The sequence below is a fragment of the Pongo pygmaeus genome, chromosome 2 (genome assembly GCF_028885625.2).
Source record: "Pongo pygmaeus isolate AG05252 chromosome 2, NHGRI_mPonPyg2-v2.0_pri, whole genome shotgun sequence".
In the NCBI taxonomy this organism is placed as follows: domain Eukaryota; kingdom Metazoa; phylum Chordata; class Mammalia; order Primates; family Hominidae; genus Pongo; species Pongo pygmaeus.
This window is the reverse complement of record NC_085930.1, coordinates 202,566,987-202,594,235: the sequence shown is the minus strand read 5'-3', so window position 1 is coordinate 202,594,235 and position 27,249 is coordinate 202,566,987. Positions and strand designations below refer to the sequence as shown.

At 39.8% G+C, this 27,249-nt stretch overlaps 1 protein-coding gene across 1 annotated transcript in view; it reads left to right on the top strand.

Moving 5' to 3' along the window:
- ATP13A5 (ATPase 13A5) overlaps window positions 1-27,249 on the top strand; it is a 103,872-nt gene that overhangs the window by 28,088 nt on the left and 48,535 nt on the right. The window contains exons 8-14 of the mRNA XM_054482593.2: window positions 6,053-6,125; window positions 7,068-7,196; window positions 14,573-14,743; window positions 15,893-16,050; window positions 18,605-18,793; window positions 22,857-22,918; window positions 24,901-25,051. Coding sequence (XP_054338568.1) covers window positions 6,053-6,125; window positions 7,068-7,196; window positions 14,573-14,743; window positions 15,893-16,050; window positions 18,605-18,793; window positions 22,857-22,918; window positions 24,901-25,051 — 933 coding nt within the window. The remainder of the gene's footprint in view (window positions 1-6,052; window positions 6,126-7,067; window positions 7,197-14,572; window positions 14,744-15,892; window positions 16,051-18,604; window positions 18,794-22,856; window positions 22,919-24,900; window positions 25,052-27,249) is intronic.

The window sequence follows — 27,249 nt, the reverse complement described above, 5'->3', positions numbered from 1 at the left end:
TAAAGAAGTAAAGCCCATGGTATTTCTACTGAGAGCCAGGAGTTGCTTTGTCAACCATAAGTCATAAAACAAAAAGTGAGGGCTTACCAAATATGGGATGACAGAAGGAGGACTTTGGACTACCAGGGAGAATTAAATGTCTTTGCAAACTCTGATTATCATCTGAAGCCTTCACTGAATGCTTTGTTTAGAAGCACTCTGAGGCTCTATTTGAGTATGGTGGGAAAGAATGCTGTGATGGATTAATGATGCCAGCCATGGTTTTAGGAGAATGAAGGGGTAGCATCTCAACTGTGTGCATTAATCAAGATATTATGCCCCTTAGAACATTTCCATATATTTCCCCTGACTTAAATATTGTATTTGTTCTATAGGTTTCCTATTTAATTGTCTTTGAAAAATTTTAGTCTCCCTCTTAGAAATCCTTTATAATGTCTGTGTGTTCATTTGATATTCAGGTATATCTTTAAGGAAATCCCAAAGAAATACAGAAATTCCTGTGTGGGAGTTAGGGGATGGGTTGTAGAAAAAATTAGATTTGATTCTATACTCAATAAGACAGTGTTTCAGCAAGAGACTTCCCTGACATTTTTGAGCTTCTGGCTTTTTAAATCAAAATATCCAGGTTTGGAATCTTCATTTTTAAAAGTTTTATAACTAATGATTGTTATGCATTCTAAAAGCTTAAGAATGATTATTATAAGGGAACCCACTGAAGGATAAATTCAAACACCAAGGTCCCAGATATATGTATTTATTTATTAATGCCATCATATTTTTCACTCATTTTACTCTATTAAGTGCATATATATACATATATATATATATGTATATATATACCAGCTTATATGGAGATTTATGTCTTTATTAATTTTTAAAATTAAAATAAGATCTTACTATGCACATTAATCTGGAACTTTCATTTTTCACTTTATATATAATGGCAATTTACCAAGTAAATAAATAATTATAGTTCATGTTTTTAAAATAATACTATACTATTCCATGATTTATCATAATTTATTCAACTATTCCATTACTTGTTGAAAGTAATTTCCCCTCAATCTTTTGCCACCACAAATAATGTTGAATTAAAAGTTACTACTACAGTATGGGCATGTTCTGACATATTAGTGTTTGCATTTTTTAGCATAGCAACCAAAAGCCAGGTTACTGAATCAAGGCATATGTATATTTGGAATTTTAATAGATGCTGCTATATTATTTTCCACAAATGAAAGAATTTTTTTTAATCAGAAACATACAAGAGTATTTATTTCCCCTGGATTCATCAGTTTCTGGAGTTATATTGATATTTACAATTTTTAAAATCTAACGTCTTTAAAAACCGGGTCTCATTGATGTTTTCAGGTACATTTTCCTGATTGCTGGTGAGACTAGACACTTTTTGTTGTCTAATAGTGTTTTGCATTTTCATTTTATATTAAGGGCCTCTTTATATTCATCATATATGTGAAAAAGTTTTAGTCTGTTTCTCTGGACTTTGACTTTAGCTGTGGATGAACATTTATGTAGAGTCAAATATATTTGTTTTCCTTTATGGTTTATTGTTTTGCTTATATGAACTCCCCTTCCAAAGTTAGGTAATATCTGTTTCCTAATATTTGTAATTTGCTTATTTAAAAATCCTTACTGGAATTTAAACATTCAGGTTCCGTATCTTAACAGAATCCCTACATTCCTTTGTTCAAAACAGTGGCTAATATGGGAACTTTAGACTTGGTGGCAGTATTGCAAAAGATTTCTTTAAAAAACAGAAAAGGAATTAGAGGACAAACACTAATCTCATTAGCAGCCAGTATTTACTAATAAAAGGGTACCTAACCCAACCTGTAAAGCACCTTGTAACACTCCACAAAATGAGCCAGTTTTCTGAAACTGTATATTTGCAACTTAAATCACAAGTCCTCATTCATCAACATCTGTTTAGCACTTTACAGTTTACAATAGGTGCCCACATTTATAATGTATGTGTTTGTATGGGACATGGCAAATTATGAAATCAAACATCCGTGATTTTTATAGCCTCCTACCACCTAAGAGGGAGGGACAGGGGCAATCCAGGAGGTGAAGGGACTTATTCACCCTCACCCAGTAACAGTGGCCATAGACCTTAGCTCCAGGTTTTCTGATTCCAAGTCAAGTACTACATACACACTGTCCCATTGAGCACAATCTCAAAGTGACTCATGAATTTCCTTGCAGCAGTAAGATTTGGGGAAGGGCCTTGGCAGGATTGAAAGAAGGAGCATCTAGTACTATCTCCAAATCGTTCTGTTGAGCTACATTGAAGTTCATTATTTCACTGAATTAAAGACTTAGGTAAACAAACACTGGCTTTGGAAAATGGTAAGAGAGTAAGTGTTTGCAGGAGTAGAATAAGATGTTTTTCCGCATCTACCAAGGCCCCAAATCATGCTACACAGAGAAAGCTTACCTTTCCTAAGCCAAGAAACCCTCCCGCTTCAGTCCCTTTCTAACAAGTTTGGTGCAGGCATGAGTGCAAACCTTGGTACTCAGCTGTATTTACATTGAACTGTATGTGCATACTGTATTGCTGAGCTCCACGGGTGGCTGCTAGAAATAGCATTGGGAGCATCTGGCCCACAGTGCTTTGCCTTCAGTCATAACAGAGCCAAGCTCAAGAGGCACCTGAGTTAATACCCTCATTACTCATCTCTAGAGGAAATCCAGCCACAGCAAACACAAGGACACACAGCAACAGATGCTGAATAATAACAATATGCAAATTCATCTTGGAAACTGATCTGGTCCTGCTGAACAGGGACAGAAGAAACTAAAGGGGGCCTAATGAAAATCAGGCAACGAGCTTTGCAGTCATGGCAAGCATTACAGCGTTTGCCTCCTCCTAGCTAGTTGGTTGCCATAGAAACCCGTGTTTGTAGATTTTCTGAGTGCATTAACTCAAAGAGGAGGCTAACATTATCCAACTCCAGTGTTGTTGGGAGAAGTAGAATAATTTGGTTCTAATAAATACATATTTGATAAGGGCCTACTATGTGATAGGCTCTAGAGGAATCCACAGATGCATAATGTACATGGTGCCTTTCTTCTCTCTACTGCCTGACTCACGAGGAAGGCCTGACAAGACAGCAGGTAGCTATAATGGAATGTGATCAGTACACTCACACAGGTGGAGAGAGCAGAACAATGAATTCTTCCTGAGATTTGTAGGGACTTGCAGAGTGGAGGTGCCATTTGAGTAGGCCTTTATGTGAACGATTAGAAAGAGTTTGCTAGTAGAAAACTGGAGTGGACATCCTAGGGACTAGCTTGAGCAGAGGTATGGAAGTGTGACAGGTTACACAGAATGCTAAGTCTAATAAACCAATCCAGCTCTACAGCATAATGAGTTTTGAGAATTACAGTCAAGTATTATTAACTCATACTTCACCACTTCCAAATGTGTTGATTATCATCCTCTTATGCTAAGTTGAATTTATCATGGCATTATCTAAACGAGTTTGCTAAGCAAAAAAAAAAAAAAATCTAGAAGAAGGATTTTTATCTTAAAGGAAAAAAATGCTATTTTTAAGCACTAGTAGAACATATTCATCAACAGAAAAGGTTTTAGAGTCAGATGAACCTAGGTTTGATTTACTTAGTAAGTAAATGATGGTGAAAAAATTACTTTAACATTTTCAACACCTTTTTTTGGTTTTTACATGTATGTTGGAGATAACATTTTCATCATAGAATTATTTTGAGAATTAAAAAAATTAAATACTGTTGTTCAAGTGCCTACAACAATGCCTGGCACATAATAACTGCTTAATGTTTTAAACTATTTAAAAATAATAAAGATTTGAACCATTTTATATACCATGTGTATTTCTTCTATGATGCCTTGCAGGTTTTAAATAAATCTCTGACATGCAAAATAAATCAATGTCATATCATTTTAGAGCTTGAAGGTATAACTTGAAACTGATCCAATTCAATGTTGTCTGTTTACAGAGAAAACGACTAAGTTCTAAGGCGCAATTTCTTACATACGCACATTACCTGACTGATTAGAGGGTATGCCTGACCTACAACTCAGAAATCCTGACTGACTCCAGTGTTCTTTGCCCACAGAAGCACAGCTGACTTTCCCACTATTACGCATCATTAAAATGCATGCCCCAACAGTTAAGCCTCAGGAAGTCACCTTAGAGCAATGAATATGCATGCACTAAACAGTACTATCGCTTCCTCCACTCAATTGATCCAAATTACCAAAGTTTAACTTTTCATGCAAAACTGAAGTGTATCACAAATTTTTCCATATACATATTAACGCTGGGTTCATTATGTTTTCTCAAGGGGAAAGTTGCATAATTATGTGTAATGCTTGTCTTAGCCTGGTGACATTTGTAACATTAAATATCACCAACAGAACAGATCAAAACAATTTAACAGCTAAAAGAAAAAAGTTTTATATCTGAATTAGGTTAAGGTGAATTAAGTATTGCTGACAGTATTCAAACCCACTTCTAGTTAGAGGCATCCACGTCACCGACATCCAAACAGGAAGAGGCAGTACCTTCCAGGGCTGGCCCAGCATGGAACTTTCTCTCGCTGATGTTGCCCCAGCAGTCATTCTGGGGAACTGTATGGATGAAATCATCTCTGACCTCTGCCTTTCTGTCCCCTGTGTTATCCTATAAGATGCTTTCTCCACTTCTCCAGGCTCCTTCCATTTTCTCCACTTTTCACAGAGTCCTAACTCAATAAACTATCTCAAGCAAGTCTTTCCAGTTAACCTGCTCTCACAACTGTTTTTCCCACAACTTTCTTATGAATCACTAACACTCTTGAGCTCTCAGCATAGTATTGAGTACTACACAGAGGGCTCTATAAGAATAAAATACCTTAAAACTTTACCCTATTATATTCTGTTATAATCTCCCCTTTGTGATGAGCAAAAAGGAGTTAAACAGGCTAAATAACTCATAAGCAGTAGCACAAGATTCACAACTGAACAGCATAACTCCCATCTGCAGACTTAACCAATATGAAAATCCACAGTTCATAAAGGAGAGGATGGCTGTCCCACATGCAATCAAAACACAACCTAAACATTCAGACACTTAGAAGCAGAAAGCCACTTACAGAGAACATTTAGCTTTGTTGTTTTACAGACAGGGAGACATAGGCATAGAGAAGGACGTAACCTGCTCACAGTCTCATTTTTCCTCATTCTGATTGTGCATCTTCAAGAAATGTAGCTTTGGTTTGTTAAAGTGAACTAAATATGGCCTGAGAAGGACTCCGTACTTCTATATTCGAGTCCTTGTGGACCAACCTTAACCTAACTTAATAGTTAGACAAGATTGAAAACCTAACTTAGGAGTATGCGTCGTTACAATACCTGAGTCTTGGCCAATTTTCAGCAACTCATACAGCAGCCATACTTCCACCACTCATACACTACTGAGTGCTCAAACTGTTAAGTAAGTCTTCAGCGACTCATACAGCAGCCATACTTCAACCACTCATACACTGCTGAGTGCTCAAACTGTTCAAATAAGGCAAACGCCAACCTGTAACCAATCTAGCTGTTTCCGTACCTCACTTCCGAGTTCTGTAGTCATTTCCCTTCTTTGTTCTATGAATTTATTCTGACCATCAGGCATCCCTGGAGTCTCTCTGAATCTGCTGTGATTCTGGCGGCTGCCTGATATGCGAATTGCTTTTTTTTTCTTCCTCAATTAAACTCCCATTAAATTTAATTTGTCTAAAGTTTCTTTTAACAGGTTCCTTGGCTTAGGTCCTTAAGACAGTGGCTGTGCATTATTTTTTCTTGGGAGTGAGATAACATTAAACTAATGAGCATATTTGCTGCTGCACATAGGGGATCAGGTGAGGTAGGGGTTGGAGAAAGGAAGCTGAAGCATCAAAAGAAGTTGAGTCCTTTGCCCAGAGTCACTTTAGCTGTGACAGCTGGCCTGCTGTTTACTGTATTGAGATCATATGGTTTTCAGAACATGAACTATCTAATGTTTAAATGTTAACTTTTACTTGGTAGCAATCAGTTAAGCTGCATAACCTCGTGGAGGACCACAACAAAGTCCAGGTTACAATCATTGTAAAAGACAAAGGTAAGTGATGTGTTAGGCTGTCTTCAGCATCTTAATATTTCAGGGGGGAATTGGTCTCATTTGTCCTTAATTATTAGTCAAGGAGAAATAGTCTTTTCTGATTGAACCTAGAACTGGGACGAGGGTGAGGCAAAGAAGTCCTCTAAGATAGAAAATTTAAAGAGGCAAGATGATGCCAGTGCTGACCCCACAGCTGCAGGGCGCTGAGAACAAGTGCCTCATTAAATTTTGTACACTGGACATCTTGCTTGCCTTACCCTCACCCAAGCCCTCATTCCATCATTCTTACCCAATGTCTGGGTTCCTTCAAATTCCCTCTCCCCTTCATATGTCACTCATTTGAATAACACTGGATAAACCTTCTTAAGGTTCCATTATTTCCCAATCTAACTATCCCAAACAGACCCTGCATCACACAATTTGAACTGCCATCTGGAGCCTAGGCCTGAATGGGGCTTTTAGATAGCTGTCTGGACACTTGGCATCTGTTCTGAGCTAGTCAGAGGTGAAGTGGCTGTGGCTTTTTGCAAGGAGCGAGGAGTTGCACCCTGGGACAGCAGAAGTTATTTGGGCAATTTACATAAGGCCTCAATCCAAGAAGACAAAGTGTACCACAGGAATCAGAAACCCAGACGAGAGCAAACAGCAGGAAGTTGCACTTCTGCTTTGCTCAGTGCCCTTGTGTATCTGCTGTGGGCAAACACACCAGATACTAGGATCAAGATGGGATCCTGTTGCTTAGCTAATCCCTTTCTGAGTCCCAGGAACCAATTTCCTAATCCTGATTCTTTTGGAATTTTCAATTGACTAAAAAGGGGCTTCAACAGTTGAACAGGTAGGGTAACTCTTGGCCAACAGGTTGATAAGGATTCTTAGTTGCCTTCATTCTTAAGTAAAAACAGGAAAAGATCAGCTATTCATGGAAACTTTGCTTTGGTGTAGGTTTGGAGGAGCTGGAATCCCGTCTCTTGGTTCCCGGAGACATTCTTATTCTTCCAGGAAAATTTTCATTGCCATGTGATGCTGTTTTGATTGATGGAAGCTGCGTGGTGAATGAAGGCATGCTTACAGGTAGGCAGTTGTCATGGAGTTTCCTCTTCCCTGTCTGACGTCTAATCAGATCAACATATCCTTACCTACCTTATACCAGACCCTTGCTAAGATATTCAGAGATAGGTGAGGGAGACACAGCCGGCCTTTGCATTTATATGGAGACACAATATACACAAACAGGAAATGTTTAACAATATAAGAATTAAGTCACAATAAATGTGAAATGAAAACAAATGTTTAATATGACATGTGATTAATTGAACAATGAGCAGGGTGAATAGGGTGCTTTGGGTTCAGAGAAGGATGAGAGCACTACACAGTTTGAAACACAATCTCTTCATAAATATGAGAATGGTTTATACACATGTACAAAAGAGATACAACCTTAAAAACCATGACTCCCACAATTGGAAGGGCATAGAAGTTTTATCCAACCCTGCACTCTACAGATAGAAAACTATTGAGGCCAAGGTTTCACAGGAAAGGAGTTTGAGTTGAACCTTCGGGCAAAGACAGTCTCACAGTTCTGTTCTTTAGATTTATATTCCTGTTGATCTCACTGAGCAGAAACTAATCTTCTAGTTATAGTTCAGGCAGTCCTAGTTCTCATTTGTACTTTGTTAAGTCTACTTGAATTTGTATAATTAGTAAGACACTACTTATAAAATATTCTTTAGGCAAAAAATTAAAATACACAGCACATTGTAATGAGAGAAGAAGAGACTATACAGCAACACAAAAATAGAAACTGTTTGTCTTTCATGCTTACAGACTGTTTAGTTTTTCTGTTTCCAAATGGTATAATGACAGGGAAAATGTTTTAACATGACCTAAATGTAGTGAGAGTTGATTATCTATCCCTAAATTGTTCAACACAAGCAGATTTTACATTAAAATGGGTCTGCTTAATTCAAAATTGAGATAAGAAAATGTAGTAAACATAAATATGTTCAGTATAATTACCAAATACTCCTTTAATGTGTTGAAATGTGTCCTATAATGATAGTGATGAGGATTTGCATACTGATCGTATCTTTTACCCAGAATGTTGCCATAGTATCCGACCTGTAAACCTCAAGCCCAAGGAAAACTGTCCTTCTCATTCAAACACAGCAGCTGCCTCACACCTCCCAGCAGTCTGACAATGAAGAATGACTTCTCTCATTGGTAACAGAGAGTGTGGCAGTGAGCAAACATGGGGAGGAAACACAGAAAATCTCACTGCCCTTGGGCTGCCCTCTCTCCTTTCACTGTAGCGGGTGTACAGAACTTGCCTGGATTCCCAGGAAAACTCAGAGAGTTCCAGAGGAGTAGAAATGACAAACAACACTGCCTTTCAACAAATGTGCAAAATGGACCCAAATGACCTTAAATGACAAGTGGCTTCTAGTTTCCCTTTTTGGAAAAATGAAGTCATCAGCACTAATATCTGTATAACTTAAGTACTGATAGAGGCCAGTTTCAGAGACAGACACATGAAGCAAAAACACATTATTTCTTTTTTGTTAACTTCTTCAGAAAGATCTAAATCCCAGTATGGTCTAAATACCTTATTGCACAGCCTACATAGATCCTCCCACTCGTGTGCATATTTGTGGAAAGGATCTTGATTAAACAATCAGAGGATTAAGGTAAGATTCCTGAAACTGCAAATGTATTCCTAGGGAATTTGTCCACAAATATGACTTAGGTATTTCTTCCCTATGTACGAAATGGTCCTTTGCATAGATAGAAGTCTTTATTTATGTAAGAATAAAAATATCAAATATTCCTAGCATCTCTATAGCAACTTACATTTTATAAATAACTTTTATATCTCACTTCATCATGGCATAAAACAAATTAGACTAGGAGCTGTTAGGATACCAATTTACAAATGAGGAGAGTGAGGTAAAAAGACCAGAGCTACTCAGCTAGCAAGTGAAAGGATCAGAATTGGAGGTGGCATTTGATCCCAAATATAAAGGACCATAGGCATGAGAAAGATAATTCTAAGCTGGAAAAAAGCCGCTGACTTCATCTTCCTGCCTCATCACCTTTTTCTCCCTACTTGGTATTCCCATCAATAGTATCCACTTTTTGGTAAGCTCTTCTCCTCCTGCTCTCCTTAGCCTTAAGCTATTGTCATAAATTCAGCTGTGCAAGAAGTTTACCTTTATTTTATAAGTACACTTAATTTTTATGTCGGCTCCAAATTTTGCCATCCTTAAAAGTGTCTAGTGTGAATACCTAATATGAGTCAGACAGTTGTCCCCATCAGTTAGGTGGTCTTCCTCACCCTTGTCTGACTGTCCTAAGATGTGCAAGACATCAGGGAGAGGGGTCCGATTGAGGGCAGCTCTTCTTCCTGCTGCTCCCACTCCACTCTGAGCTGTCTGAGGCCTATTTACCTGGACAGGGAGGCAGATCCTGGTGCTGTTTGCGCTGTTTCCATAACCTTATTGCATGTTCCCATGTTCTACTATGGTGCACGCCTCTTCTCTCAGGGACACACAACATATAAGTCCCTTTGGATTCTCTTCCAACTCCCAGTACAAGGACTTTGACTTAGCTAGAAATGCAGTAGAGGAAAGGCGTGGTGAGCAGAAAAACTTTGTTCTTACTCTCAAAATAGTCTCTACAATCCATGATCAAACTCATGAAGGACTTAAAAAACTCAAAAGCCAGTGATCAATTCCCCCGTCCTTTTCTTCTGCCGTCTTTCCTGAAACAATAATCAACTTCAAGATCTTGCTTCTCTCAAATGGGAGGAGTCTGGAGACAAAAGGGAATATCATTTGGGGGGGGATCTATTAATATTTAGAAATTATCTCTTGGCACTACAGCTTTTTTTCTTGGTTCTCATATGTATTAGGCATTGTGCTAACATTTTACATATACTATTTCATTCAATCTGCAACTCTATTAGAGTGGGCAAATCTGAGGCCCAGAAAGGGTAATTTGCCTAAGGTCACACAGCTTAAAAGTGGCACAGCTAAGATTTGGATTTGTTTGTGAATCCACTCATTCTACAGATATTTATTAGCCCCTACTATGGAGCAGGAACTCTGCAGGTGACATAGCAGTGAACAAGGCAGATAAGATTTCTCCCCTTGTGGAGCTGATATTCTAGTGACAGAGACAGAAAACACGAAAGCATACAAATGACACAAATTTTCAACAGTTATATGAAGAAAATAGAAGACATCTATTGTCTTAATAAATAAATTTAATGCCTTAAACACAGGCATTTTGTCCCCAGAACCTATGCTTGTAATCAGTGTTTCCTCATTCTCTTAGGGATAATTATGGCAAAGAGGGGTGGCATGCACTCTGCCACAATCCCCTTCCCTCTTCTTCTCTTCATTAAGCTGCTGATGTGTTTGAGATGTGTGTGGGAGAGAGTGCAGTGACCTGAGCTGGACATGCTGGGATTTCCCTAAGTGATGATCTCACATTGATATCCTGTCAGACAAGCTTATCATCAGTTGATAGGTCAGATCTTTTTCTCTCTTCCTTTGATCCTTTCATCCTCTCTTTCTATCATCCTCCTTCTCCCTTTCCTTTTGCTTATTTGTTTGTTCATCCATTTATTCAATAAAAGCTCAGAAATGCCTACCATGTACCAGGTACTGTGTTGCATATTGGTGTCACCAAGTTAAATGAGAAATGGTCTCTGGTCTCAAAACATTTACAGTCTAATGGTTCTAGAAGTAGAAATTAAAAGGACTTGGAATTTCAAACACTGTCACCATGAGGAGGCATCTTGATCCTTGTGGACAAGGGAGAGAACCTCCACTTGACAGCACAAGGAGCCAACTGTACAGTTGATGATGAGTAATGATGGTTCTTCCCTCCAAAACTCTCTTCAGCTGCCTTGGACCCCACATCTTTTGTAGATGAATCATCCTTTCTTGGGCTCCCCAGAAGGGCCAAAACATGAGGCTTCTTATTAATATGCGAATAGCATAAAAGAGACTTGAAAACCATCTCTCTGTAAAATCATCTGACTATTATCTCTGGAACAAATTATCTGCAAATGACTTCCATTTCTGATTGATCAATACATGACTGCCTCCAGTTTCATTGGTTTTGTGTGCAGAAAACGGTTTACTGATGTTAGCCTAAGTATATATTGTGGATTAATATTCTGTGATTCAAAAGCAAAAAAAAAGGAAACGATCTCTAACTATTTGCTTCTTACAAAGGCTGATTTCAAAACAATATAGTACCATAATTTGGAGATTTGTCAAAACATTCTAACCCTTTTACAAAGCCATTTAGAATACAATTGATAAATCCACACAATGGATGAATATCATAATTGTTTTAAAGAAAATGGTATAGGGAACAACACTTGGCTAAAAAAACTTCTTGAAAAATATTCAAGATTGCTAATAACAATTTCATAGCTTCTTGCACCTTAGCATGTAAAAATACATCATAGCAGAAAATGAGTTTTGAAAAACCAATCATAGACAAACTTGGGTGTTTTTATTTAATTCATCTGTGCATTTGAAAAAACTACGTGTTTTCAATATACCAGAATCTCTGGGACACATTTAAAGCAGTGTGTAGAGGGAAATTTATAGCACTAAATCCCACAAGAGAAAGCAGGAAAGATCTAAAATTGACACCCTAACATCACAATTAAAAGAACTAGAGAAGCAAGAGCAAACACATTCAAAAGCTAGCAGAAGGCAAGAAATAACTCAGATCAGAGCAGAACTGGAAGAAATAGAGACACAAAAAACCCTTCTAAAAATCAATGAATCCAGGAGCTGGTTTTTTGAAAAGATCAACAAAATTGATAGAACGCTAGCAAGACTAGTAAAGAAGAAAAGAGAGAATAAAATAGATGCAATAAAAAATGATAAAGGGGATATCACCACCGATCCCACAGAAATACAAACTACCGTCAGAGAATACTATAAACACCTCTACGCAAATAAACTAGAAAATCTAGAAGAAATGGATAAATTCCTGGACACATACACCCTCCCAAGACTAAACCAGGAAGAAGTTGAATCCCTGAATAGACCAGTAACAGGCTCTGAAATTGAGGCAATAATTAATAGCCTACCAACCAAAAAAAGTCCAGGACCAGACGGATTCACAGCCGAATTCTACCAGAGGTACAAGGAGGAGCTGGTACCATTCCTTCTGAAACGATTCCAATCACTAGAAAAAGAAGGAATTCTCCCTAACTCATTTTATGAGGCCAGCATCATCCTGATACCAAAGCCTGACAGAGACACAACAAAAAAAGCAGAATTTTAGACCCATACCCCTGATGAACATCGATGCAAAAATCCTCAATAAAATACTGGCAAACCGAATCCAGCAGCACATCAAAAAGCTTATCCACCATGATGAAGTCGGCTTCATCCCTGGGATGCAAGGCTGGTTCAATATATGTAAATCAATAAATGTAATCCAGCATATAAACAGAACCAAAGACAAAAACCACATGATTATCTCAATAGATGCAGAAAAGGCCTTCCATAAAATTCAACAACCCTTCATGCTAAAAACTCTCAATAAATTAGGTATTGATGGGACATATCTCAAAATAATAAGAGCTATCTATGACAAACCCACAGCCAATATCATACCGAATGGGCAAAAACTGGAAGCTTTCCCTTTGAAAACTGGCACAAGGCAATGATGCCCTCTCTCACCACTCCCATTCAATGTAGTGTTGGAAGTTCTGGCCAGGGCAATCAGGCAGGAGAAGGAAATAAAGGGTATTCAATTAGGAAAAGAGGAAGTCAAATTGTCCCTGTTTGCAGACGACATGATTGTATATTTAGAAAACCCCATTGTCTCAGCCCTAAATCTCCTTAAGCTGATAAGCAACTTCAGCAAAGTCTCAGGATACAAAATCAATGTGCAAAAATCACAAGCATTCTTATACACCAATAACAGACAAACAGAGAGCCAAATCATGAGTGAACTCCCATTCACAATTGCTTCAAAGAGAATAAAATACCTAGGAATCCAACTTACAAGGGACGTGAAAGACCTCTTCACTACAAACCACTGCTCAATGTAATAGAATACAAACAAATGGAAGAACATTCCATGCTCATGGGTAGGAAGAATCAATATCGTGAAAATGGCCATACTGCCTAAGGTAATTTATAGATTCAGTGCCATCCCTATCAATCTACCAATGACTTTCTTCACAGAATTGGAAAAAACTACTGTAAAGTTCATATGGAACCAAAAAGAGCCTGCATTGCCAAGTCAATCCTAAGCCGAAAGAACAAAGCTGAAGGCATCACGCTACCTGACTTCAAACTATACTGCAAGGCTACAGTATACAAATTTATGTATGTCAAAGTTCTTGTTCCCAGTTATTACCTAGAAAGAGAGATGAGACCTAAATTTGTATAACTATGATTGATGTAATACTATCTCCTAATGAGAACTATGACAAGTTATCTTGCTAATTGAACATTTAGTAAAAGACTGATGGAATTTTAAATTCATTCTAATACTCTTTAAATCTGGGAGCCAAAAATTATTATTAACATCTTTATTTTGTCTCTGAAATGTATCCTTTTTGAACTCTGAGCTGATTTCTTTGTACCTTAAATATTCTGTCTTATAGCCACCAGGGAAAGGAAAAAAATTGCTACCTGCAAAGAATGGGGGCCAATGAAAGGGAATGCAAGTGGCCTAGTTGAGCTGGAGCTTGTGTAGGGGAATGACAGGCAATGATGTTTGAATCATGGTAGGCTTTGACAATCTAGCAGGAGAGTTTGGTCTTTGTTCAGTAGTGGCAACGGAAAAGCCTAAAGGTTTTGAGCAAAAGAATGGGATGATAAAAGTGGGACTTGGATGGGCTCCATCTGAAAATGATGCGGAATAACTACTATTTTCTCACCTTGCTCCATGAGCTTATGAGGGCAAGATTTCTGTCTCTCTTGTTGTTCATCATATTCCTAGCACCTAGCACAGTTCCTGAAACAGAATAAGCACCTAAAATAGTTGAATGAATGGGTGAATAAATGAACAAATGAATAAATGAGTGAATGCAAAGCAAATAGTAATTACTATTCATGTGCTGGAAAGTTCCTTCATTGCCTAAAATAGTGCTGGGCTTAATGAATACTTGGGAGAATGATTAAGTGATAATTCATCTATAATAGGCTGCTTTTAAAATTAGGACAACAAACCATGCAGGCCAGGTATAGGATAGATAGGCAGATCTAATCTAAATATTTGCAATAGAATCAAGTCTACTATTGCTTGTACCACCAGCATCTCTATGAACCGTCATCTGACTCATGGGATGGGCATTAAGACCAGATTAGTTGTGGTTTGTATAATTTCTTGAAACTGGCATGCACCAGTTCTGACTAACTACCTGAGCTTACATAGATTCAACAAAATACAATCCTCTTTAGGAGAAAGTATACCTGTTACAAAGACACCATTGCCCCAGTTGGAGAACAGCATGCCTTGGAAATGTCACAGCTTGGAGGATTATCGGAAACACGTCCTCTTCTGTGGAACAGAAGTTATCCAGGTCAAGCCCTCTGGGCAGGGGCCCGTAAGAGCAGTTGTTCTGCGAACAGGTTAGTGGACTCCACTTGTGTAAATTTAATTCATGCTTGAACATGAGGAGAGTTGGATTAGGGAAATTTAGTTTAGGATTATGGAGTTTGCCACATTCTGGTAGTAACAACACGCTTTTTTCCAAACAGACCCTTATTATTCTAAAGTGTCAGTATTTTTAATTAAATGGTTTATTGTTAAAACCCTTCTATGTGATGAAGGGTATGTGTAGGTGAAGTAAAATTTGTCAAAGGTAAAACTATGCTCTTCTTTTTGCTTGTGACCATATGCTGCTTCTGTCTCCCTTGACACCTCCTCTGAGTGATTACCAAAAAACAATTTCAGCCACTGTGACTATGAGGATTTTTTCCTTTCAAAGAGTTGCTTGCTAGGCTGTATGTCAAACTCACTAGTAAAGAACTCCACCTGGGGGCCCTATAGACAAATTAAAGTCAATGACTCTGAAAGTATTCATCCTCTTGTATTGACTTTCTCTGTTAATATCATCACCATCATGCTGGTCTCTTAATAATATCTCCAACTCCTTTCGTTTCCCATACCAAATGTGGCACCAAATCTGGATGATTCTGCAAACACTTCTTCAGTCCCAGTCTTTTACATGACATGACACAATGAAGGACTCCTATGACCTGGTCCCAGCTCTCTGTTCTAACCTCTGACCTGTGTTTCTGCCACCTGACTTATTCACAGATGCAAAATACACTTTACACTGTGATACCTGCATGCTTTAGTTTGGTTCATGATTTCGTTGTTCTAGCTGATTTTTGTTTGTTTGTTTGTTTTTATTTTTGAGACGGAGTCTCACTGTTTTGCCCAGGCTGGAGTGCAGTGGCACGATCTCTGCTCACTGCAAGCTCCGCCTCCTGGGTTCACGCCATTCTCCTACCTCATCTAGCTGATTTTTTTAAATTAAAAATATCAAGATTTTTTTAAATGTTCAAACTAGTTAGCAGGCACTAGACACTAGAGCATCGCTCAGCCTGGAAGCTCATGGTTACAAATCATGAAAACCACCTGAATACTTATAAAATGATTAGGTAGCAGGTTAGAGGAAACTCTACTCTTTTCCTCAAAGACAGTAAAGCTATTTTTAGGAGACCAAGTGTCCATCAAGCAGCCTTACTTGATCTATGACTATCTTTATGTAGGTTACAATACAGCAAAAGGGGACTTAGTGAGATCCATCCTGTACCCCCGGCCTCTGAACTTCAAACTATACAGCGATGCCTTCAAGTTCATGGTGTTCCTGGCCTGCCTTGGTGTCATGGGTTTTTTCTATGCCCTAGGGGTATATATGTACCACGGAGTAAGTACTGGGGGTAAGGTTTTTCAATAGTATAGCTTCTGCAAAGAGCTTGACCTAACTCAGAGGGTTGGTTTAGGTCACATCTTGATCCTATCATTCTATGAATCATTACTGTCCAAAAGAGCTTCTTAGACAGCAGAAATGTTCTCATGCCTAGTTTGCCCCCAGTGTTTAGGTAATACCTAAAACACTATGCAATCAATGGGTTTCCCATGTCTTCTGGTTAGGGTCTGAAATGAAATTAAATTTCCACTTTTACAGAGCTGGTACTGCATGAGATACCTACTTCCCTTTAAGCTACAGGGTGTCAGGTTTCATTTGGGTGCCCCTTGTCATAGCTTGGTGGCTAGGGAGGGAAGGGTTGTCACTAAAGACCTCTGAGGTCCTTTCTGGTCCTGAGAGTCTGATTTTGCTGTGAACCAGAAAATAAGAAAGTCTGGGATCATAATAGTGTGAGCTGGTGGGGAGGAAGAGAAAATTGTGAATAAAACATCCAAACAGGTGAAAAACTGTGAGTGGCTTAATTACAATGTCCAAATTGGTGGCATCAATGAGCGTGTGTGTGTGTGTGTGTGTGTGTGTGGGTGTGTGTGTGGGAGGGGGGGTGTGTGTGTGTGTGAGAGAGAGAGAGAGAGAGGTGGGCAGTGAATATTGGTGGGCAAAAGACATAGTTACAAGAATTTCAAGGCAATGTTCACGCCAAAACTTAACTGCTGAGTAGTTATTTCAATCTGAAATAGCTCCCAGGGAGCATTTCTGGGTCAAGAGAGGCCCACGATGGGGCCTGTGAAGAACTAGGCAGAATGTCAAGGTCACTGGGGCTGGAATTTGAGGGAGTATGCCAATTTAATTTGGGGAGCTAGAGCACTGGGCAGAAAAGCAGGAAAAAAGCTCGTGGAAGCCCTGGCAGTATTTGAGAATGAGGTTTCCTGGGAAGAATTTAACATCCAATACACACTGAGGCAACAAGACTAATAATCCCAGACCCCAACTTCTTGTGGGTCAGAACCTGTGGCTCTGTTGGCTGCCTCTATCTGCACTGGTTCAGCGCTAGACAAGGCTGAGTCCTTAGGGTCAAAACTCTTCTGTGTCTGTGGTTGGGAAAAGAAGGGAGTAATGAATTTTGTGATAAATTGATACCGGGCAAAAGATGTCCCCAGCAGATATTGCTACTGAACTTGAATCCCATGTTTCCAATACTTAAAAAAGTATTTATGGCTAAAAGGATGGTTAATTTAACAAAAACATAGGTGAGGTTCTAGAGGGTAGAATCATTAATATCTAGAGCATGTGAGGAAAACAAAACAATCAATCAGTCAACCCTGTGATTTGACCTCATCCCTGACCTTAACTGTGTGAGCCTCCTCTGGAGACCTGCTGTATTAGTCTATTCTCATGCTGCTAATGAAGACATACCTGAGACTGGGTAATTTATAAAGGAAAGAGGTTTAATGGACTCACAGTTCCACATGGCTGGGGAGGCCTCACAGTCATGGTTGGAAGGCAAAGGAGAAGCAAAACATGTCTTACATGGTGGCAGGCAAGAGAGTTTGTGCAGGGGAACTCCCATTTATAAACCATCAGATCTCATTAAACTTATTCACAATCACGACAACATTATGGGGGAAACTGGCCCCATAATTCGATTACCTCCCACTGGGTCCCTCTTACTACAGGTGGGAATTAGGGGAGCTACAATTCAAGACGAGATTTGGGTCGGGACACAGCCAAACCGTATCACCTGCCAGGGATCCTGAGTTCACAAAATTGACTTGATAATAAAACATATTGGTTATGGGTTTGTACCCTGCAGTAAGACAGAATAGGGTTCAGATTTCTGTCATTTACCTAGTATGTGGCCTTGGGAAAATTATTTAATTGTTAAAACCTCAGTTTCCTTACCTGTTAAATGGAGAAAATAATGGTATTTACGTCATAAGGTTGTTGTAGAGAGTAACTAAATAATATATGTAGCCTAATACAGTTCTTGCTCCAGAGTTAGTATCCAGTGAGAGCAAGCTAATTTTATATTGGCTTCTCTGTAGTTAATAATATATGCTGAGATCTTGGAAGGATCTTGGTCCTAGTTTTTAATTATGTTGCCATACATTCAATCTATGTACTGAGCACCTCCTCTGTGCTAAATCCCATGCTAGGCTCTGTATCTAGAGATCAGTAAGATAGATTCAAAGACGAATAAGCCATAGCTGCTACACCCAAGGAGTTTGTGGGCTAGTGGGGGAGAGAGATTCATAAGCCAACAGTCAAGCTTGGGTAGAGGGAATGCTAAGTAGAGGGAAACAGAGCCAGGAAAAGGGATGGTAGACTGGGAGTAGGGATCAAAGGTCTCCTTTGCTCTGCAGTAGGAAACAATGTGCTCATTCCTTTGGCACAGCCAAGAGAATACTCAGCTTCACCAAGAGAGCCAACTCACTATTAATATTCAGAGCATAGGTCTCTAGAGCTACCATGGTGTTGTAGGGGCAAGGTGCTAGGAAGGGTGCCAGTCTGCTGTGCTGGGCTATCCTGTATGAAAATGTCTGTCCTCTCCCAGGTTCCTCCAAAAGATACTGTGACCATGGCCCTGATCCTCCTCACCACGACTGTCCCTCCAGTGCTGCCAGCTGCGCTGACCATAGGCAATGTGTATGCTCAGAAGAGACTGAAGAAAAAGAAAATCTTCTGTATCTCCCCACAGAGAATCAACATGTGTGGGCAAATAAACCTCATGTGCTTTGACAAAGTATGATCCAGACTTCTCAGGTTTAACATTAATGATTTCAAGGCACGGTGGAACTGGGAAGAACCTCAGAAAATGTCTAGTCCGGTGTTCCCATTTTACAGATGGGAACGTTGAGGCCAGAGAACGTCACAGAGTGAGCTAGTGCAAGATCACATTCTAGGAGCCTGCTCTGCTGACTCTTCAAGTTAGCAGCTTAGCCACCACATCATGATTTTTTTTATCTGTGAAACTTAATAATTTGTGTGCCTGGTTTGTGGTTTTTTAAAACCATCTCTTACTATAGTAACTTCTTAGACTGACTGACTTGGCAAAAATGTGAGGAACATTTCTGTTTCCTGAAATGCTTTGTCCAGAAGATAAGTGAATCTGTTTCCTCTCTCCTCCTCTGCTTCTTTTAAGGAAAGGAAGGAAACAATGACCCTGTCCTGCCCCTTTGCTCCTCCAGGGCTTGTGACTCCAGGCTAGGTTGTCTCTGTGCTTAGGGACCTGGAAAGGTGACAGAGGAGGAGCATATGCCACATGGGGAAGACTGCGTTACCAAGCAGATCCTGACACCCCTCCATGATGTGAGTCTCCTATGGGGAACCTGGAGGACTTCAGCATTAGCTGCCTGCTGTTTGGATCCTGCCCTCAGCTTGGACAGGCCAGTTTAACTGCTGTAAAGCAGTGGGCCTGGCTGGGTCCCTCTTGTCTTCAATTCACATGCATTTGAATAATTTATTAGGGCTTTTGCCATTTTTTGGCAGAGAGCCACTGCTGTGTACAATGCTGGTGGAGAGTCCCATAATGAGTCATTCCTAGCCCTTGAGAAGCTTCTAGTCTAGCTGAGAAAACAGGAAAATGGGAATGTAGATGGCAATCATGCTGTGAGATGTGTGTTTAATAGAGGCCTGAGGAAAGCATGGGGCACAGTTACCTGCCACGGTTGGAGGCCACCTTTGAGCTGCAGCCTTGGTTGTTAGATAGAATAAGCCCCAGGCTCAGAGCTGAGCAGCTGACAAGCACAGGGGTACAAGGGGCCCACTGCATGTGGGGAACAGAGGACTGTGGGGTGTGGCTAGAATATGGGCTGGTAGGTAGAGAATGAAGCTGGGATGTGGGCAATTGTTTAGGGCCTCATATGCCATGCTAAGGAGTGGGTCCTTGTCTTGAAGCAGAATAGGAGCCTTTATTTTTTAAGAAGACTGGTGACATTTCTATAGGTGTTTTCTATCCCACCAGGGGCAACTGGTGAGATGGGATGGAAGGGAGACGAGACTGAAGAAAGAGGCCATCTGGGGACAACAGAAGAGATCATTGCTTGTCCCAGACAAAGAGGACAAGAATGGAGAGTAGAAGGCAAATGGGAGTGACTCCGATGAGTAGACTCAACCAGGCTTGGTCCCCAGGTGAAAGGGGTATATCTCTTAGGTTATGTCAGTTCTCTTTCTGTTTGTATTTTGCTTGGCAAAAAAAGTTCTCGACCACCAGTCAAGAACCAACAAGGTTAACTTCATTTTAGATTCAGGGCCAAAGAACACCCCCTTGGAAGTTCTCTAATAGGGATTCCTGTTACTTCCTCAGGAGCCTCACTGGTGTCTAGAATACAAGAGGGAGATTTATGAAATATGTTCATTACATATTCAACTGTTTCTAAAATTAATTTTTCCAGAGGCTGTTCATTTTATTTCCTGTATAAAACCTCTCCCTCCATATCCTCATGTCCTCACCTGCCAGGTTGTCTGTGAGGCTGTTTTTAGGTGTCCTTGGTCAAATTCTGCAGGGCATGATGACACGTGACAGTGCAAAAAACTCTTGATTGAAATTTGGCAAAATGGGAAATCTAACCCAGAATTTGGTACTAAGTCTTTGTGTGACTTTTTTTTTTCTTTTGAGGTGGAGTCTCGCTCTGTCACCAGGCTGGAGTGCAGTGGTGCAATCTCGGCTCACTACAACCTCCGCCTCCCGGGTTCAAGTGATTCTCCTCAGACTCCCGAGTAGCTGGGATTACAGGCACGCACCACCATGCCCAGCTAATTTTTGTATTTTTAGTAGAGACGGGGTTTCAACATGTTGGCCAGGATGGTCTTGATCTCTTGACCTCGTGATCCACCCTCCTCAGCCTCCCAAAGTACTGGGATTACAGGCGTGAGTCACCATGCCCGGCCCATCTCTGTGTGACTTTTTAAGAAAAGAAGATTCAACCACAATCATCTCTGAGTTTCTTTCCAGCTTTCAAATTATAAAATTCTATCACCATCATGTTGGAATAAAGCACTCTGCCATTAATTGAATTTTCATCTAGTGTTATTTCCAGTTTTGGAGATACCTGTCACTGGGTTTCTGAGTCCATTTGTTCTCATATATATTTCTATTTTCTATTGGTTTGTTATAACTTCTGTAAGACAAGTTCTTTCTTTTTATTCAATTCAGCCCAAGCCTGGGCTTGTATTTATGCTAAGTTTTCTCTTTCTATCTTATTCCCCTTAGAACCTCAACTATAATTTAGTTTTCTCTCTATTTATGGTTAGTTTTATTGTTTAGGGGTCATTTTCATCGAGAGATAACATGGTCTAATTTCTGCTTTGCTGCAGTATCATCTGTTTTCATGTTCAAAACATTGATGTTTAAAAACATCATCAGGAAAACATATCAGTTTGAATTAAGTTTCAAACTCTTTTTGAAATGCAACAACTTGAGGTGATTTGGAAACCGATTTGGAAACCGACAACTTGAGGTGATTTGGTGGAGTCCTTTATAAAACGCAGGAGAGAAATGAAACAAATAGCTCGTTTTCAAAAAGTTGTTTAAGAAATAATTTACTTGTGTGTTAGCGCCTTCTTTGTGAAGTTCAAATAAATGAATGAAACAAAGATTTCTTAATTATTTAATCTAGAAACCCAGAAAGAGCTTTGTCTTTCCACATACCCTGCATGATTCACTTAACATTTTCTAGTTTGGTGGAAGACTCCAGAAGGGCTGGATTCTGGTTCTGCCTCTCCAACCTGCAGGCCAGTATGACCTTAGGCTCCTCATTTCACCTCTAGCCTGCCTCCACCCTGTTAACTCAGTTGTGAAACGGAAAGCATTGTAAACACTTTCCTGTAGAGCATTATGCTAATGGATGTGCTGTAATGATGGACGTTGCCATTTTATAGAAAACTAGAAAAATCAGTGTCTTCTATAGAGATATCCTTGAAAAGTAGTGTCAGAGACTTGGATCTTAGTGTTGAAACAGGGTATTCTGTCATGCTTGGTAAAGCTCTGGTGGGCCCTGGCAGTGCTGAAGCAGCTATAGCCAACTCCACTTACTCAGGGTGTTAAGCAGGTCTAAAACTGTTAGCCTACTGCATCAAGACACCAGAGTCTACAATTAATAAACGCCTGTGAAGCAATGAGGAAATTAAAAGTGCTGTGACAGTACTCGGTTCCATTTTTCTTTCTCTGTTACATTATCTAACAAATACTCTCCCATAGTATGGTGAATCAAATCTCTGAACTGTTTTTCCCTTGATCTAACAATAAAACCCACTTACAGGCATTAATTAATATTTATTATTAGCATTTACTTTCTCTCTATAGTCTCAAAGCCCTTTATCAACATTTCATTATCAACCTGGACGGTCACTGTGTCACCCATATTTTTAGAAAATTACTGTGAACCAGATGGCAAACTGTGAACTGAACAGTCTTGAAGAAAAAAAAATGAGCTCTGCTTCAGTGAGATAGCAGGTGACAACTAAAAGTCAGACTCGCGCTGGTTCTTGTACTGAACCTCTCCTGATTAACAACAGCAACAGTCATAGCAATACACAAACCAAACCAAACCAAAATACTTTCATTTTTTCCTCATCATTAGTAACTGAAATCACCTAATTATTGACATGGTCTTTTGGGGATCACGTATCACCTGCTTAATTTTTCTTGTGGGTACTCTTCTCTGATTTAAAATTTGGTACTTACAAACAAGGTATTTAGACTACTGGATCTACTATAATATCTTAGAAGCTTGGGTTTTGTTTAAATTACAATATAATTAAAAGGTTTAAATCTTATGCTAATATTGCTTTTAATTTTTATTCAGACTGGCACTCTCACTGAAGATGGGCTGGACCTCTGGGGGACTGTCCCTACTGCTGACAACTGGTAGGCCTCTTATGTGAAAATGGAAGGTGTGTTTGGTGGAGTTACCTGGATGATGCTCAAATCCATCTTTTGGGTGTTAAGGGATGAATGTCACATAAAATATATACAATAATTGGCTGGAACTAGTTCCTAATTATTCTAACTTGCTTAAATGAATTCTAATTTTAGAATGAGAAAGGAAAAGTAGGTCTTCAAAATTTCCATGAAAAATGGAGTAGGATGAGGTGGATAATTAAGGAACCAAATGAATAAAACAGAGAAAAAAGAGTGAAATGAAGACCATGCTTAATCAAAAACTACAAAACTTCCTGGGTGGCTAGTGCAGGCAGGTGGTGTTTCACAGTCTAGTGGGATAAAAAGGTGCAAATACACCCACCTTTGATGTACAACACAGGCCATGAAAATTGTTCCTATTAAGGCAGAAATGTCAGAATGAAGAAGAAGAAATAGAGATTATTTGATATAACACGAAGTCCTGACTTTTATATAATTACATGGTGGGTAAAGACAAATTAATTTTGAAATTTAGTGAATCAAAGAAAGCCACCTGAAGGAGATGACACTTCAGATAGGTTTTGAGGGACGTGCGGCTAGAATTTTTACAGCTGTGGGCTAAAAGCTGGCACTAGGGAGAGGAGAGGACAATCACATAGATGTCTACTCCAGAAAGAGCAACAGAAGGGAAAGAGGGCCCCCGGAGGGTGAATCTCCTCATGGTATCTCTCTGTGGCTTCTAGCTCCTTCCCTATGGGCTAAGACTTGCCTTCTCAATTTGAGCAGTGATGGCCTCTGCTCTTAAGCTCTGAGTACCCTATTTTGGTGCCAACAGTGGCTGAGGCTGCTGTCAGTGACAGAAGACACTTTGCAGGGGACTCCCAAGATGATGAAGGGGCCAGGTAAAGCATGGCACAAGGTAACAGCAGACAAGCAGTGTGATGTTGCAGAAGATACCCTGGACTGGGTGACAAGGAACACCTGAGCTTTAACCCTACTCATGTGTCTCTGCTCCTGGTGCTCAGATGTCCCGGCCAGCCCTTCATCCAGACAGGCGAGGAATCTATTGGCCAGAGCAGTGAAAGGGAAAAAAAATGTCCACAGTTTCCACCCCTCCATCTTCCTCCCTTGTCCCTGGTACTCTGAAGGTTTTCGGAGACTAGAAACAACTAGACACAATCACTATTCAGCTGTAAGTTGGGAAGAGAGGAAGGTACAAGATACCAGTTTGTATTATCAAAGAGAGAAACAGGCTTTAGAGGTGGGAAGTCCAGGGTGCTTCAGGAAGCAGGGGCAAACTCTAAAGGGCTGAGTAGTGAGAAATGCTTCCGCATCCATGCAGCCTTCTTTCCTATCCCTAATTTCCTGCTCCCTAAGTAGCCCTAGAGACTTCTTGCCTAGGGTGTGCGGCTTTCTGCGGACAGCTCTGCAGAGTTTGCAGGTATGACTCCGAGCTGCCTGTTCATGTGCCTTCCCACAATGCTGCCATTATGTGGGCCGGCTTCAAGTAATATGACAAAAGTCTCTGCAATTCTATCCAAAGCCTCTGAAGCTATGTTATTGATTGGCCAGTGGCAAATTTTGTTGAGAACAAAATTCATATCCAACTCAAAGAACTGTTTATATAAAGATAACTCTGTAGGCAAAACGCCCTGTTTAAAAAATAAAGAAACCAAGTGGGCAGGGGCTTAAGGGCAGAGAAGTCTCTGGACAAGGATAGCAATAGCGAGAAGTTTAATCTGGATCTAGAGTACAGGGCATAAAGGACGTTAGTAGGAGTGGACACTGTAAGGTAAGGTAGATCCGAAGTGGACAGGACTTTGAATACCAGGCTAAGGGGCTTGGACTTTATCATTTGGATCATGGGGAGCCATGGGAAGGTTCTGAGCATGAACGTTAGGTGTTTGGAGCTCCACTTTAGTAAAATTTAAGGGACAGAATGTGCAAAATGATTTTATCAAAGACTTTAACATTACCTTCTCTACCAGTTTCCAGGAAGCCCACAGCTTTGCCTCGGGCCAGGCTGTGCCATGGGGCCCACTGTGTGCGGCCATGGCCAGCTGCCACTCTCTGATCCTTCTCAATGGGACCATCCAGGGAGACCCTCTGGACCTCAAAATGTTTGAGGGCACTGCCTGGGTAAGGTGATAGTTTAATGGAAAGATGAGAACCTGAGGAAATCTTTACTGGGAGTGCTGAAGCTTTTCTAATTTTTGTTAAAACACGGAGAAGGTTCATAATAATGTATGTATGAGTGTGTAACACTACCGGAACTTGCCAACCTGTGTCCTGAAGAACTCTGTTAATGGGTGCTGCATGAAATAGGCGTCCATTATTGAACAAACTTGGGAACTGTCGTTTAAACAAAGTTAAACTCATTTCTTGACTGCATGATTTCTTTAATATACTGTGGTGTTTTGTGAATATTCAAGAGGGAATATGAAATGCAGCATTTACCGAACCTATCTGACCTCAAAAACCTTATTGACACCCATAACCCAGCATGTTCTCCAAAACATCAGTGTTTTCCAAAACACTATCAGAGAAGCAGTAGTCCAAAGCGGTGTTCTCCGGTAGAGCAGCCACGAGCCATATGTGGCTACTCAGCCCTTGAAATGTGGCTCTGCAACTGAGAAACTGAATTTTTAATCTGATTTAATTTTAAATAGTTTAAATTTAAATAGCCACAAGTGGCTGGTGGCGACTGTGTATTGTAAATCATGTCTAGACACCAAACTGGAGGGCTGCATTCCAACTGGTTCAATCTCCTGACTGTGAATGAAAACGGAAGGATATAAACCCATCCTGGAGGCTGCCATAGTGGAAAACCCTCTGCATTTCACCACTCTCCAGCTGTGTGATCACAAAGCCAGAGCCAGGACTGAGTCTGTGACCTCATCTGTACATTTGGGGTGATAATGCCTCATTCACAGACTTGTGAGCACTGAGACTATGAATCTAAAGGGGCTTTGAGCACAATGAAGAGCCAAACAAGTAGAGGGTGTTCACTAATTAACTGGTTAGTTAATTACATCCTGCTGCCTCCAAAGAACATCCTAAAGCTATGTACAATGATGTATAAAATACAGTACAGCAGTTAAACATAGCTGCAAAAGAATGGGAACAAATGATTGCAGGGAAACGAAGCACACCTAACAAAGAAGCTAATACGAAGATGTATAATAGGGAAATTTTAGCTTCCTAGAGGGCAGATCAATGAAAGAGGAAACCTGGCAAAAAGGGAAACTTCTGATATCAGCAAGTTAAAATAGAGCATTTGCTGTGGAAAAAAATTTGACATAGTGACCAATTCTCTGGATCTCAATGGAGAGGAATCAGTGTATTTACTATAAGCAGTGTCCTTAACAGAATCATTGAGATTGACACGGTGATGAGTTGTGCAGGGTCATTTCATATCTGGCTTTGGTCCTGGCCCTAACTACATCTCCCTCTCCATTATAGGAGGGCTGATCTATCTTTACAAATAACATACTTGTTTGGGATTATAAATCTTTAGTATTAGCTCTGTAAGAACCATCTGTAAGAATAGTTGTATCCATCCCAAACAAAGCATAAAAATGCACGATTATTCACTGAGTTTAGAGCTGTCAGAAGCTGTCTTGAGTATCTTTTGGTAACTGGGAACCTTCCACTCCACATACAGAGGAGGGAAACTGTCCTTTTAGACTGTCAAGAATTTTAGTATTTGAAGGGATGTCAGAATATTTTTCAGAAGAAATTGAGATCTACAGAAATAAAGTGGTGTCCCCAAGATTAAACAGGTAAGTGGCAGAGTGGAAACCAGATACTATCTCCTGTTTTCTGACCTCTACAATTTATATATATGACTGTCTTTCCCATATTTTAATATTGGTTAATATTGGCTTCTCAGAGGTGTTAACTTCTGTTGTAATATCCAAAGAATACAAGTCATTTTCAAACAGGCTTTCTAATTTGCTAGCAGCTGACATACCAACTTCCTAGTTAACTCAATTAGGCTAGTAGCATAGGTATAGTATGAAGAACTAGTCCCATGTTTATCTCAGGACCCAATCCTAACTCATCTGAGAGCTATGGTGCTCGGCAATGTTGGAGACTACATCTCCACTTAATCCCTCCTCCAGTTACTAGATGTAATCATTTAGAAAGATCCATGGACCTGTAGCTAGCACTTCTTCCATCAATTACTTCTTAAAATGAATTTACAATATTTTTGGCTTCTGACATTCCACAATAAGGCCCCTAATGTAAATCGATACAACAGAAATTTGACAATGACAGTATTAAGATAATTGGGCTGGAAGAGAAAATATGTAAAAATGGCTTTGAAAAGATTA